Consider the following 15,980-nt stretch of genomic DNA (forward strand, 5'->3'; position numbering starts at 1 on the left):
GAAAAAGCAGGTTTAACTAAAAAATAGCAAAAAGGAAAAATTAAAGTATTATTAATTCAGGAAACTAGATATTAATTTTTTTTCATTTTACAATTACAAAATTCTAGGTTCAGAGAGATTAAGAAACTTGCTCAAAGTTATACAATAGCAATAAAACAACTGTTGAGTCCCTACCATGTGTTAGGACTGTGTTAGGCACTGGGAAGCTAGTAGTGAACAGAGTCAGCAAGAACTAGAGAAAGAATAGTCTAGTTCAGCTCAACCCCAAAGTCTGGACTTTTTCAGTAATATGTTGCTGAGACATGTGGGGTGATTCCCTTTTTTTTTTTTTTTTTTTTTAAGAGAGAGAGAGCGAGCGAGCACAAGCAGGGGAGTAGCAGAGAGAGAGGGAGAAGCTCTCCCTCTGCAGGGAGCCTGATGAAGGGCTTGATCCCAGGATTCTGGGATCATGACCTGAACCAAAGGCAGACGCTAAGCCAACTGAGCCACCCAGGCACCCCTACTGGGGTGGTTCTTAAGGGGACCACTAGGGATTCCCAAGGGCTAAAGGTAGTAATTATGCGTGAGCCCACGTTAGGATATCTGGATTGTTTTATTCTTTAAATCCTAAACATCAGCATGACCCCTTGAACAGAGTAGAATTTCAGAACATGTTGGTTCAGGGAATGAAGAGTAGAATGCAGCCAGAAACTTCTGTCCCTTCTGTTCATGGCTGAACGCCTAGTGTCAGGCATGCAGTGAGTGCTCCATTAAGCACTGATCCATTGCTGATGGATCAGTGAAGATCAAGGCCAATAATGGAGAGGAAGGTTCTTGTGCCTTAGAGGGCGCCAGATGGCTCTAGGTCTAATGGTTTTTGATTGGCTTTTGGTTGTAGGTATTTTGTTTGGACAAAGAAACAATTGTTCTGGCCCCTATTCTACAATGTTTGGACCCCCAGTTATGGTTGCTGTGTATCAGCAGTCCTCTGTACTTAGTCCAGCACATCCATACAGGGGGAGACATGGTTCCGTGGGCAGCAAGTCCTCTATTTCCTGGGATTCCTCTTCTCTCCTTCCCCTTGTTGGGTTGAACGTTTTTATATGATTGGAAATCAGATCACAGGAGAGTCAGTTTTGAAAAGATGATACAGGGTACTTTATGTCAGAAGGAAATGGCAGAAGGCAGGAACCCTCTTACTGTTTGCCTTGTTTACAGGGTTTACGTGTAAACTGACTGCATAAATATGAGCCTCCAGTAAATTCTTAGAACTAGCATGTCTAGTCACATCTCTTTAAATTCTGCACCCCTGAGTAAGCTTGGCTGCAGCACTGGTGTCAGCGAGGTCATTTCGGGATCAACTCCTCTCCAAACAAAACAAAATTCATGATCTTCGAGGTTTATCTTTTTCAAGAATCAGCAGATGGAGAAAAGGAACTGTACTGAGTACCCTTGCACAATATATAAGTCTGAGAGTTCACAGGTTCTGCCTTGTTCCATTCTTTATCTCGACATAATCTTTACTTTAGGGCCAGCAAAGCTTCCCAGACTCCCTGTCTAGACCTCAATCCCAGACTCCCAGACTACCTCCCTGGGGGCATGGGCTGCAAGTGTGAAAGGCAGAAATGAAAATCCAAAAGATACATAGTTTAATGTAGTACTATATTTTGAATTTGATTTTTTAGACTTCAGTGGTTTTCCTTCCTTTAAAAAAATGTTCATTTTTCTGATTGTAAAAATAATGAAGGGTCCTTGTAAGTAATTATGGAATATCAAAAATTATAAAGAAAAAAGTGATAATCTTACTACTTAGACATAAACTCTGTGTACTTCCTTCAAGACTTTTTCTAAACATCTTTTTATTTTATGCTGTTGATATGTAAAAAATATATATAATATATAAATATTATATTATGGATATCCTGCCTTTTTAAAAAAAGCAACCATTTTATTTACTTACCTCCACTTTATGTCTTTTTTCTCTCTCTGCTAGAAGTTCAGCCCTTCTTTTAGAAATCATATCATCCTGTCATAGAAAGAGACATTTAAACATTTTAATGGATAATGATTAAATTACTTCTTATGTATTAGTAAATATATTTTTTCCCAAAGTGGGAATAGCATTTGGAGGGAAGGATGGTAAACTTCCCAGAAAATCTTATGATGGTGGTAATTATGCTACTACATCCTTTACTTCTGGAACTTCTCATTAGCTGTTTCCTTCCAGCGAATAAACAGCACATGAGGACAGCCATTCTTTCTACAAACATTAGAACACCTTTTTGAATTTATTATTTATTTGTTTGCTTGGTAAAGAGGTGGATTATGTACATGGAGAAATAGGGAAGTATTTGGAAGCAATTTGTTGAAAATATTTGATAATCTTTTATCATACTAATAAAATACAGCCTAACAACCTATTAAATAATTGAAGTCATAGTATCTCCCAGAGCTGGAGTTAATTGATTAGCTTATTTATTGACAAATAGCTCAGTGCTTCCAATCTTGGTTTTGTTTTTTTTGTTTTGTGTCGTTTTTGGAACTATCACTAGTAATGAAATACATCTCCCTGTACCTTCCTCCTACCAACAGTAGTTCATTTCCTGTGGCCATTTGGAACACCTACAGGCTCTCTTCAGGATGAAAGCCCTTCAAATTCTTTAATGCTGCTCTCATGTCCCATCTTTGCCTTCCTAGTTACAGATTTGAAAGCCTCAATCTTTAGTCTAGACCTATAGATTTGCCCTTTCAGGACATGTCTTATAAATGGAATGAAACACATAGTAGGTACTATTTTTTTTGACCTGGCTTCTTCCATTAAGCATAATGATTTTCATCCATGTTGTAGAGTGTTATCAATAGTTTGTTCTTTTAAACTACTGAATAGTATCCATTTTGTGGATGTACCACACATTCATTCATTCATCTGGCTTTGTAAAATTGTAAGATATTTAAAGTATATCTTGTGACGGTTTGAGATAGACATACATTGTGAAAGGACTCCTTCCAAGCAATTAATGAACACATCCATCACCTCAATATTTACTTTTTTTTTAGTGATAACATTTAAGTTCTATTCTCTTAGCAGATTTTGATTATACAATATGATGATGATAGCAACTATAGTCACCATGTTATACATTAGATCCTCAGATCTTATTCATTTTATAGCTGAAAGTTTGTACCTGTTATCACCTTCTCCCTGTTTCCCACACTCCTCAGTCCCTGGCAACCACTTTTCTACTCTCTGTTTCTATGAGTTTGAATTTGTTTTAGAGTCCACATATAAATGATACCATTTACTATTTGTCTTTCCCTGTTTGGCTAATTCCACTAAGCTTAATATCCTCAAGGTCCATCCATATTGCAAATGGCAGGATTTCCTTCTTTCTCATGGTTGAATAATGTCCCACTATACAGACAAACACAACATCTTTTATATCCATTCATCCATTGACATGTTGGTTCCATATTTTGGCTATTGTAAATGCTACTGCAATGAACTTGAGAGTGCAGATATCTCCTCCATATCGTGTTTTCATTTCCTTTGGATACATACACAGAAGTAGGATTGCTGGATCATATGGTAGCTCATATTTAAACATTTTTTAGGAAATTCCACACTATTTTCCTCAGTGGTTGCACCAGTTTGCATTCCCACCAACAGTGCAAAAGCTTTCCTTTTCTCCACAGTCTAGCCAACATTTGTTACCCTTTGTCTTTTGATGACAGCCATTCTAATAAGCATAAAGTGACATCTTATTGTGGTTTTGATTTGCATTTCCCTGATGATTAGTGATACGGAGTACTTTTCCCATGTACCTCTTCTCCCTTTGTATGTCTTCTTTGGAAAAATGTCTATTCAGATCCTCCAAATTTTTTTCAGATTTTAACTATTTTTGTTATCAGATTTTTTTTGTTGTTGTTATTGAGCTGTGTAAGATCTTCATATTTTGTGGATTTTCCTTGATGGCTTCCTTTGTTGTGCAAAAGCCTTTTAGTTTGATGTAGTCCCCATTTGTTGACTTTCGCTTTTGACGTCAACTCTAAAAAAATAATTGCCAAGACCAATGTCAAGGAGTTTACCCCCTGTTTTCTTTTAGAAGTTTTATGGTTTCAGGTCTTATGTTCAAGTCTTTAATCCATTTTGAGTCGATTTTTATGGATAGTACACAATAAGGTGCCCAGTTTCATTCTTTTGCATGTAGCGGTCCAGTTCTCCCAGCATCTACTGAAGAGATTATCTGTCCTCCATCATATATCTTTGACTTCTTTCTTATGAATTAATTGACAGTATAGCCATAGGGTTATTTCCGGGCTCTCTGTTCTGTTCCATTGATCTATGTGTCTAGTCTGCTATTAAACATCTCTACTGAATTTTTCAGTTCAGTTACTATGTTCTTCAGCTCTGTGATCTCTGTTTGATGCTTTCTTATATTTCCTCTCTCTTTCTTGAAATTCTTACTTTGTTCATGCATTGTGCTCCTGGCACTCTGAGCATCTTATGAACTTTATTTTGAACTCTTTGTCAGGTAAATCACTTATCTTTGTTTCAGTAAACTCTATTTCCTCTTCTTGTTCTTCATTTTCTTTGACTCTGTGTTAGTTTCTGCACATTAGGTAAAGAAGCCACAACTCCTAGTCTTCACAGAGTGGTTTTGTGATAAGATGAAACTTATTAATCAGCTTGGACTGAGTTCTTGGCTGTCTCTCAAACCTTCGTGATTGTTCAAGCTACTTTATTTGTTCTCAGTGGCTCCCAGTCATTGAGCATGTGCCACAACCTGTCAGTGTCCCAAAAGGGAGGATCACACACTGGATAGATGGATTGGAAGCTGGACTCTCGGGTAGCAACTCTTTTGATGTGGGCGATATGGGTATTTTCTCATTTGTCTGATGTGTACGAGTTGCTCAGCTAATTTCTGGATTTCTTTCAGAGGGAATTGCTTCATGTGTAGCTGTGTGTGTGGGAGGAGATGATTTAAGAGTCTCTTCTCCCAAAGAGACTCTTAAATCACCATCTTGGGCAGGATCCCAGGGTATACTATCTACCACATTTCATCTATCCATTCATCAGCTGATGGATATTGGGTGTTTTTCCCTTTTTGGCTGTTATGAATAATGCTGTTATGAACATTTGTATATAAATCTTTGTGTGGATCTGTTTTCATTTCTGTTGGATAAGTTCCTAGAATTGGAATTGCTGGATTCCCTATGACACTTTTGAACATTTCAAAATTTCAGTTTTAGAAAAGATGTCCTAAACCATTATCTAGAACTTGATGGATGGCTTCGTCATTCCAGGAACGAGTGAGAAAGCCACTGAAAAGTTTAATTCTTATGTTACCCCTCCCACTTTGGTCCTATGTCTGATAAAGGGATACGTTAGTCCTGCCACTATCTTTAATTTTTTTTGCCTAGGACAGAAAAGCATTAACACATTTCAAATCACAGAGGCCTCAAATAATATTGAACTATTTAATTATAAATAGTATTAATATTTTAAAAGTGTTTTCATATTGACTGTGGTATTAAAATAAAAAAACTGCATTTTTGTGAAGACCATTATAATTTGAATAGATGCTGAACAAATTTGTTCTCATATGTTTTTACTGGATACATACCTTGATTTTTGCCTTCAGTTCTTTGATGAGCTTTTTCCTTTCTAATTTTTTCTTTTGTTTCTCTTTCCACTTTTCGATTTGGGAAGGAAGGAGTCGATCAGAAATATCTTGATCATCAACTTGTATAAAAACAGCAGCATCTGGGAAAAATCCACGTTCTCCCAGAAACAGAGCCTCCTCAGGATACCGTGGGAATCCATCTAATATAAAACCTGTGGAACTTGATAGAAATTTCATAATTTATTTGCTTAAAATATTATATTACAAATATTGATTTAATAAATCACAACTTTATATAAGATGTGCAATAAATAGTTTTAAAAGTTTATTGTGGTATCTTTTATTTCTTGTGATATGTGTAAACATGGTGTGTCTTCTCCCAAATGTGTTGAATTTATTAAAATTTTAATATTTTATATTTATGCTTATATTATAGATAAGTTCTTTAAAATTTAGTCTTAATATTTGATGGAAAATTAAGAGAAAATAAGTTCTCTGCTTGGGAGGAATGCCCTGCCTAATGACTTCACCCTTAGGTAAAGGTGGCTTTGGCCAGCCCAGCTCTAGTGGGAATCCACTTTGTGTAGTTTTTCTTCTAGTGATACTTCCTTTCATGAGACAGTTTGTATCCCCTTCCCTGGCTCCCCTTATGATCAATTATAATTACTAATGTATGCATATGGGTCATATGTATAAGATGACTATGTTCAAATAGAATTGTAAAACTTGCCCAGGTATGAAGAAACTATAAGGATCAGAAAAATAACTGGAATGTTACTACATTTTTATCATTAAACAATCAGGCTTTAAGAACTTGGTTTTATTTATTTCAAAGCGTCAGTATTCGTTCCTTTTTGAATGAGAATATATCCTGTTTATCTAAAAATTGGCTTGTTTCTGGTATTTATATTTAAGCATGTTTTCTTCCTCTTGGGACTTTTATGAAAATTTCACAGTTTGAGTCCTTCTCTGACATTTTAAAATATTTCTTGTGGTATTAAGTGGGCAAATTTTTATATTTTGGCTGTTAAGATGTACGCCTTTTTTTTTAGAGATGCCTTCAGCATTGTCTCGTCATTGAGGAACAATTTCATTCCTACTGTTCCAGCTGTCCCTTCTTTGTCAATGCCTTCTAAATCTCTATCTCCATACCCAACTTCTCTTTTCAGTTTCAATTCAGAATTTTCAAAAAGCTGCTTAATTTATTCATTGAAGTGACCTTCAAGAATTATATACACATCACACTGTCAGAAATTAGACTCACTGTTACCCTTTCATACTGCTCTTGCTTCTGACTCACTGGTATTCAGGTGTCAAACTTCAGAGACACTTGGACTGCCCCCCAACCCCCTCTTGCTTCACACATATAAGAGCTAAACCCTGGCATGTCCTCTTCTATACCCATTTCTATCATTTCTATTTTCATTTCTACCATTACACCTTAGTTCACCTTATATCTTATAATATCTATTTATATAGATACAGATGTCATATTATCTCTCTCCAGGACTCATGCAATAGCCCTTTAAAAATGTGTTGATTTGGGTGCCTGGGTGGCTCAGTGGGTTAAGCCGCTGCCTTCGGCTCAGGTCATGATCTCAGGGTCCTGGGATCGAGTCCCGTATCGGGCTCTCTACTCAGCGGGGAGCCTGCTTCCTCCTCTCTCTCTCTCTGTCTGCCTCTCTGCCTACTTGTGATGTCTCTCTGTCAAATAAATAAAAATTTAAAAAAATCTTTAATTAAAAAAAGTGTTGATTTTCCCCCCTGATTATAAAAGAAATAAATCTTACTTTAGAAAAATTGGAAAATAGAGAAAAAATGAAAAAGGGCAATATTATCCATAATCTCACATCCTAGAGATTCCTGACATTTTGTTTCATTTCTTTCCAGCTTGTTCTTCATGTGTCATCTTGCTATTATAAATAACTTTGTCTTTTTAAACTTAATGTCATATAATAACATTGCTCATGCTATTACAAATTCTTCATTTTAATACATTTTAATGGTTGCATAACACTTAACTATTTTATTTAGACTTTTTACAATTTCACTTTTTTTACTTTTTTTTTTTTCTTTAGAGAGAGAACAAGGAGAGGGAGAAACAGACTCCCCGCTGAGCAGGGAGGCTTATACTGGGCTCTATCCCATGAGACCATGACCTGAGCTGAAGGCAGATGCCCAATCGACTTAGACACCCAGGCATCCCTCACTGTTTTACTTTTAATTATTCAACTCATATGCTTTCTTAAAAAATGTTAATGTATGGTGTGAGGTCAGGAGCTAAATTAAAGAAGAATAACCCATGAATGACTACATTGGGTTTTTTGTTGTTTTGTTTGTTAAAGATTTATTTATTTACTTGAGAGAGAGAGAGAGAGAGCATGAGCAGGGGAAGGGGCAGAAGGAAAGGGACAAGCAGACTCCACGCTAAGCACTGAGCCTGAAGCAGACTCCATGCTAAGCACCGAGCATGAAGCAGGGCTTGATCCCATGATACCAAGATCATGACCTGAGCTGAAATCCAGAGTCAGATGCTAAGAGAGGGAGCCACCCAGATGGTCCGCGTGACTACATTGTTGCAGTCGACCTGCCTGAGTTTACCACAAATAACGAGCCAATTTAAGCAACAGGAAGTTAAAAAGTTGGTGGCAAATAACCTCACTCAGTCATTTGGGCCACGGACGAGGTAAAAGACTGCCCAGAGGAGCACTGGGACTGGCCGGTTACCTGAATTCTTGATAATATAGTTTCTTCATCTCCAAAGTGAGAGAATAAAAGTTTCTATTCCACTGGCTAGTTGTAAGGATCAAGTAAGCTAATGTGAATAAAATATAGTAGAACGGTATCCGGCACATAGTAAGTTCCATATAAGCATTGCTATTATTGGTACTATAGTAAGTATCATTTCTCTTTTCTTCTGACAGATACCAAAGCAAACATTCTGATTGGGAAATTACAATGAAGTTTTAAATTCTGATGTCATGGAGATTCTTAAATTTGTCCTGTCTGAGGTCAAGCTTGTTCCTGGATTTTAAGAAAGGGATAACACTGTGAACAGTTATTAAGTGGTCTTAACTGTAATTATTGAAAGACTCCAAGGAAAAAAGTCCAGCCCACCATCAGTGTACATGGATTTAGAATATGGATAGTCAACCATGATGACACAGTAGAATCATCTGGGGCACTCTCAAAAATACAAATGCCTGGGTCTCAATCTCACACTGCTAAAAAGTTTGATTCAGTTGTTTTGGGGAGGAGGGCCCCTGGCATCAGTATTTTTAAATTAATTCCTCAAATGTTCATAATGTGTAGAATCACTAGTTTATAAGTAAAAGAAAAATATTAAATTTATGCTGATTACATTTTTAACTTAAAAATAAAACAATTGTATAATTCTATAAAAAATTAGATACCGTATTGGTTCCTTAAGCCACCACTCGGAAAGAATTGTTTCAAGAATTTCGGGAGGTAATGGCTCATTTTCGGTTAGATTTAATCTGATTGCTTCTTCTTCTTCTGTAAATTGTACATCTGTAGGCTAAAAACAAAAATCAGAAAACAAAAAAATTTAAAAATTCTGTATTAATAAATAATAGTCTATTTCATAGTTGATTAGGACGAGAACTTCTTGGTCATTTTTAATATGGCTGCTTGTTAACATTTTAAAACTTAAACTTTTTTCTTTAAATCAATATTAATATGGTTTAAAATATTAAGTTATATATTGTAGCTAAGAGGAGTTACTAGAGATTAGCATGACTGATTTTCAAACATGGACTCAGGATATCTGTCTCTCTGCTTTTTTTTCAATCTATATCACACACACATGAAGCTTAATTAATTTTTTTCATTTATCTTATAATTCTTCAACCTAGATCCTAATTAAAGGATGGGCCAGCCAGGAAGTCATCTGGAATATAATGTTACATCTGGGTCCATTTACAAGGGATCATTTGAGAAGGAAAGGGTCGGGTCTTACTATATCAGAAATGGTTAAAAATGAGTTAAAATTAAGAACTCTCTCTTTACAATCCCAGAAAGAAATCATCGAAGAGTATATAAAATTTCTTACAATGCATCATTAGAAATTAATATTTTGAGATCTCTGCTGATTCTGGGGCAGATTTTTATGATATTTGATAAAAAAAAAAAACAGAGAACAAAATAAAGGAAAACCTTATAGCCTACATCAGACATCTCAAATAACAGAGTCCCAAATAAATGTTGTGTGACAGTCTTGTCAGGCAAAGCTATTTAGATTTTTATTGGAGTCATGTAAAACTTAGCATTTTGTATTCTAGATGAGCGGTACGATATGTATTTAACATATGGGGAGGATGACACATGGGGGCTAATTTTTTTTTCTTCCTAGAAACTTTAGTTTTATACCGCTTATATTCTACTTTCCAAAAGTAATACCAGTAAGCATAATTATCTGCACAGAGAGTATTAATGTTACTACCAGCTTCCTTGTATTTTCTTCTTCAATCTTGACATTGGCCTGAATTGCAAGTTCTTCAAGCTCTTGTTTCGCAAACCGTTCTTCATCAGAATCTTCCTCAAATTCAGTTCCAATTTTCTTTTCGGTTTTGAGCATTAGTTTCTCTTGAAGAAATTCTTCAAACTGAATGTGGAAAATGCCCCATTTTTCCGCTAACTGTCTTCCACAGACAGTCTTGCCAGAACCGTGGGGTCCAATAAGGCATATTCTTACTGGAGGAGCCTGCCACAGAAAGTGGGTTGGGGGGAGTGGGTAGGAGGAGAGTGAAGGCAAGGAAGTTTTGAGTAATTTAGAAAACATAAGGCTTATTAGTTGCTCTCCCTAAAACTGAATTATCCCTTCACAACACCAATTGTGTCAGAAGCGACAACCATATACATATTTCAGCAGTCCTCCTAGGCACCATATAAAAATTGAAGTTCATGAAAATAGCCCAAATTATTCAGAAGTATTTTAATTGTGTTCTATATGTTCTGTTTTAGAAAGCTTTGGAATTAGAGGCATTGGTTGGCCCAGTCAGTAGGACATGCAACCCTTGATCTCAGGGTTGTGAGTTCAAGCTCCATATTGGGTGTGGACTGTACTTCATTGGGGAAAAAAAAAAAAAAGAAAGTACTGGTGTTCTCAAAAGTGTAAGTGACTATATACTGTGATTAGTTTATTTTGATCTTGTAATCCCATGCTCAGGAATTATACTAATAAAAGAATTTAAGAGAAACAAAAAATGACATGCCCGAAGATTTCCTAAGTATTATATCATATCAACAATGACAAGGATCCACAATGAAAATACTGTGAAAAATGTATAACAATTAGATGTTAAAATAGTATGAAACTGTTGGAGCATCAGAGGTCTATGTAGAAATATATAAGCTTTCATTGATAAATGTTAAGTGAAAAAGCAGATTATAAAATATTACATACCCTGGAAAGAATATACACCCATGTGGAAGAGGGTGAAAGTAAAATTTAAAAAATGAAGGTTCTTGTCTAAAACTGGTGCAATTATGTGTGTACTTTATTTTTAAAATGGATAAAATATTACCACAATGTGTTATTTTATTATGGTATTAAAATATACATAACATAAAATTTATCATTTTAACCATCTTTTCAGTTTAAATTCAGATATTTTATTGAGATGGTATACTTAAATACCATAAAATACCATAAAATGCACCTTTTTAACATATATAATTCAGTAGTTTTGAGTATATTCATTTTAGCCATTTTTAAGTGTATAAATCAGTGGCATTAAGTACATTCACAATGTTGTACAACGATCACCATTGTCTGTTTCCAGAACTTTTTCATCATCCCACACTGAAATTCTGTACCCATTAAACAATAACTCCATTCTCTTCCCACCTCCCGTCCTCCTCACCCTGCCCCCAGCTGCTAGTAATCATGATTCTATTTTCTGTGCCTATGAAATTGCCCACTTAACCCAGCTGGCTCTTAAGGTAGCAAGCAATAAATGCAGCTGTCTCTTTTTACTTCAGCTAAAAAGACAGTATGTGTTGGTTTGACACAAGTCATTACTGCCAAAATAAAAAAAAGATAATTATCTTATTTATTTTTCAAGAAGTTGTTCTTGGAACTTAGATATTTTCACCATATTGTTATATCAGATTGGGGGCTTCACTATTAAGTAAAGCGATGAAGGTTGGCGGTAAGTCCTTGAAAAAGCACCCAGAAGCAATCATTAGGACTGGGTAGTCATATTGTTTTCACCTTTAATGGTTCTTTATGAGCCACATACTCCTCAGGATGCTCCAGAAACTTCTCTTTAGCCTCAGGACTTGAAAAGTAGTAGATCTTTTCTCGATATTTAGCTGCTTCTTCTGTGCTGCCTGGTTGTAGGATGAAGTTTTCTTTGAGAAACACAGGACAAAAGTGCTTTGTATCTCCCAAGTGCCTTCTCTTCTCTTTAATTCTATCTTCATTCTACAAATATTATCCAGTGTGGAGAATAGTATTAAAAACATTTTGATGAAAGACTAAAAATTAAGTAAAAATAAATTAAAATAATGCATCTTGAATGCAAAAGAACCGATAAGGCCCCAAATTAAAAGAATCTGTTTTCATTTAATTACTGATAGATAATTAATTGGGTGGGTATCAAATGAAAATCATTCTTAAAATTCCGGTGCTAAGGGAGTAGAGTAGGGTCTGAAAATGACCTGTTCCTTTTGCAAATACTTCTCCTTATTATCACGCAAGTGGCCTCCCAAGGCCATTACCACCTGTGTCTTATGTGAAACACTCACTTCCTTTAAATTTTGTCTCTAATACTTGTAGATGTTCCTGTGGAAAAAAATTTAAAAGATTTCCCTTTTCTTTTTTCATGGGTGTAGTATGTTGTCTAAGAAGCCCTGGCATTTCAGGTGTCAAGTGAAGTTGAGTTTAGGCCAAGTGTGTTGAAAAATTTATAAAATAATTTATTTATAAAATTGAGGAAGACTGCTTGTTTTCTTGAGGTCCAAAGTGCTAGTTACCATTCTGGATATATGCACTTTCAATGATGTGACCAATGTGAATGGACAATAATAAAGAAGTCATACCTCTTCTTCCTCCTCCTCTTCCTCTTCTATCTCCTCATCAGCTTCAGCTTCTGCCTGATAGTCTTCTGTTTCTTCATCATAATCTTCCATAGTTAACTCCCATGCAACATACTGGAAGGGTCCTGTAAAAAAAAATTAATAAATACATAAAAAAGTAACTTTTGGGAAGATATTTTTAGGATAAAAGGATATTAGCATATTATAGTAATCAAAGATTAAGAAGAGTGATTATAATGATTGATCTTAGTTGAAAGGTGTACACACAGGTCTTCACGAATTCTTTAAGTGACAACTGGCTGGGTTGGCCAGTGCTCTTTGGGCCTCGTGCTGTTCTGATTAACAGATTTAAATATTTGAAGTCTTGACCCTAAATATACTGGATGCTTTACTTCGTAAACCATCAAGAAGGTCTTCAAACTTTCATGATGCTTTTAATGATATAGTAATATCTTGACAATAACTGCTAAGATTACAGCTCTTACTTTCCATAGTCTCCACTACTTTTTGAAGTAGTTCCTCTGGAGTTTTGTCAGCAATCTCCAAGTTTAAAATGTGAACCAATGACTCTTTGATTGTTCCTTCCAGTTGTTTCCATATGTAGTTGAAATGTTTAATCTTCTCTTTAATTGGCTCCATTTCAGGAACATCAGGATAAGCATCTTCTGGAAACTCAGGGAGTACAACTTCTGAGGTAAAGGTTAGAGGAAAGAAAAAAGATTCTTAAAATATTGTGTCTTTAGCCATATTGCCAAAATAATTTATACTTTATAGTATTTTAAAAAACATTTGAAAGAAATATACTTCATTTTCTAGGTAATAATATAAATGCATAAATGCATAAATTCATGTTTTAATTTATGCTTTGTTTTTTGTATTGGCTTAGATGAATTATTATCTACTAAAAAGATAAAAATCATGGATAATTAATAAGAATTTTGTATGGCAACTTTATTAGTAAAACATATAAAATAAAATTTGGTGAAGAAGAGTACTAAAGAGTACTAAACACTTTTTTAAAAATTTATTTATTTATTTATTTGACAGAGAGAGAGAGAGATCACAAGTAGGCAGAGAGACAGGCAGAAAGAGAGAGAGAGAGAAGGAAGCAGGCTCCCCACTGAGCAGAGAGCCCTATGTAGGACTCGATCCCAGGACTCTGAGATCATGACCTGAGCTAAAGGCAGAGGCTTAACCCACTGAGCTACCCAGGCACCTGCTACATACATTTTACTGTAATAAGCTAAATTAATTGCATATCAGCTGGCATACGGCATAGAAAGAAATAGGTAGGAAGTTGGTGCTATGCTTAAAATAAGGGACTGGACTAAAAGAATATGAAAAGTATTTTCACAGACTAACTATTTTTATAATATAACCTGTTTCAGATAATTCTTTAGTTTCCAGGCCATCTTTGGATCCTTTTGAAATTTCTGTTCCAACTGTGGTATCCTCAGCAGGCTCAATGACTTAAAAAAGAAATCTGATAGTTAGTGTTTGAATTTTAAAGCATTATTGCTTTATGAAGTTTCTGGCACAAAGAAAATTTCAAAACATGGTTTAATTATATAGACTATGTCTAAGTGAAAATACAGTTTTCCTGTTAGGTAAAGTATGGCATTAAATACTTAATAACTTAGGGCAGAAAATGAAGAACATGTAACAACACATAAAAAGACATGGACCAAAATAATAATGGACGCATGGCACATATAAGTCTGACAGATAACTATTGTTAAATATCACTCAAACTTCTGTTCACATGCCATCAGACTAGCAGTTCCTGACATTTCTTTTAATTTCTTAAATACTCCTAAATATCATAAAATGGCAAGGAAAGACAATGATATATCAAAGCCCAGCTGTGGGCGTAAGTGTGGCAAAACTCAGGAGAATCTCCATAGTATCACTGTTGAAGGTAGAGAGCAAACATTGTTTTCCTGGATGATGTAAGACTTGCTTCACATGCACATTCAGCATAGATGGTTCAGGGAAGGAAGAACTAATTATCTATCTTCTCACCATAGTTTTTTCTAGTTCTGAGACACAAATTTGTGTAGACCAAATTTATATTTGTATAATATTATATGAAATATACATATATGTCTCTATAGAATACATTATACCAATCATAATAATTAAGTTATATAATTAATTATAATAGATTGCAATTATTATAATTATAATTAATTATATTATTTTAATATCAGAATAATATTCTACTAGAGTATTCTAATGGAGTATTCTAAATAACAGAATTAGAATAGATTCTAATTAATTAGAATATTCAGATAAATAGAATTAGAATATTCTAATAATGTGATATTTAATTGTATTTACATAATTGGAATAATAATGTATAATATAATTAAATATAACAATATAGTTATATTAAATCATATTTACATATCTATAATAATAATATTCTAATGTTTTAAAAATATAATTATATGATATGTAATTATATTTACATATATATATAAAACACTGTAACACTGGAAACTGTCTTCTAAGCTAAAGTAGTAGCTGGGTCCTCTTTCATCAGAATTCTATAATTAAAACTCAAGAGAATAGGATGTAGAAGAAGACAAGCCTAGGGCTGCTCTGGTGGTGACATGTATGATTGTTAGGTGCTCAATTATCTAAAGAAAAGCATTATAAATGATGGCAAAGACAAGAACATCAAGAATATACAGAGAATTCTAAACTGTCTTCATTTCTCTAATTACAGAATGCAAGTCAGAATGATGAAGATTCAGCCACAGTCTAGAAGAGACAGATAAGATGAATACTTACTAAACATCACCACTTGAACTAGGTCATTGCACATTAACTTGACCTTCAGGTCTATGTTGGAGAGTACCAGGCAAAACATTAAAGTGAAAGACACATATGGATATGTATATGTGTTGGGGGGGGTTGGGTGTGGTTCTTATAAATACTCTACCTACCCTTCCTGTTGCCCTACTCCACCTATATGATCTGAAGTCAGCAGCTTATGACCAGAGCCACCCAGGAACCCCTAGGTGATTCTTTTTAAAAAATTAATATTAATTTAAATTCTAGTGTAGTTAACATACAGTGTAATATTAATTCCAAGGGAGCAATATGGTGATTCGACACTTCCATCTATTACTCAGTGCTCATCAAGGTAATTGTGCTCTTTATCCCCTTCACCTATTTCCCCCACCTGCCTGCCCACCTCTCCTCTGGTAACCATTTGTTCTCTATAGTGAAGAGTCTGTCCTCTCTTTTTTTTCTCCTTTGTTCTTTTGTTTTGTTTTTTAAATTCCACACATGTGTGAGATCATATTT

At 34.9% G+C, this 15,980-nt stretch overlaps 1 protein-coding gene across 1 annotated transcript in view; it reads right to left on the minus strand.

Moving 5' to 3' along the window:
- Positions 1–15,980, minus strand: part of AK9 (adenylate kinase 9) — a 113,613-nt gene that overhangs the window by 34,048 nt on the left and 63,585 nt on the right. The window contains exons 21-28 of the mRNA XM_059401588.1: positions 14,045–14,134; positions 13,151–13,354; positions 12,669–12,790; positions 11,839–12,051; positions 10,066–10,326; positions 9,017–9,141; positions 5,604–5,823; positions 1,940–2,005 (exon numbers count right to left, since the gene is read on the minus strand). Coding sequence (XP_059257571.1) covers positions 1,940–2,005; positions 5,604–5,823; positions 9,017–9,141; positions 10,066–10,326; positions 11,839–12,051; positions 12,669–12,790; positions 13,151–13,354; positions 14,045–14,134 — 1,301 coding nt within the window. The remainder of the gene's footprint in view (positions 1–1,939; positions 2,006–5,603; positions 5,824–9,016; positions 9,142–10,065; positions 10,327–11,838; positions 12,052–12,668; positions 12,791–13,150; positions 13,355–14,044; positions 14,135–15,980) is intronic.

The sequence above is a fragment of the Mustela nigripes genome, chromosome 5, assembly GCF_022355385.1.
Source record: "Mustela nigripes isolate SB6536 chromosome 5, MUSNIG.SB6536, whole genome shotgun sequence".
NCBI lineage: Eukaryota > Metazoa > Chordata > Mammalia > Carnivora > Mustelidae > Mustela > Mustela nigripes.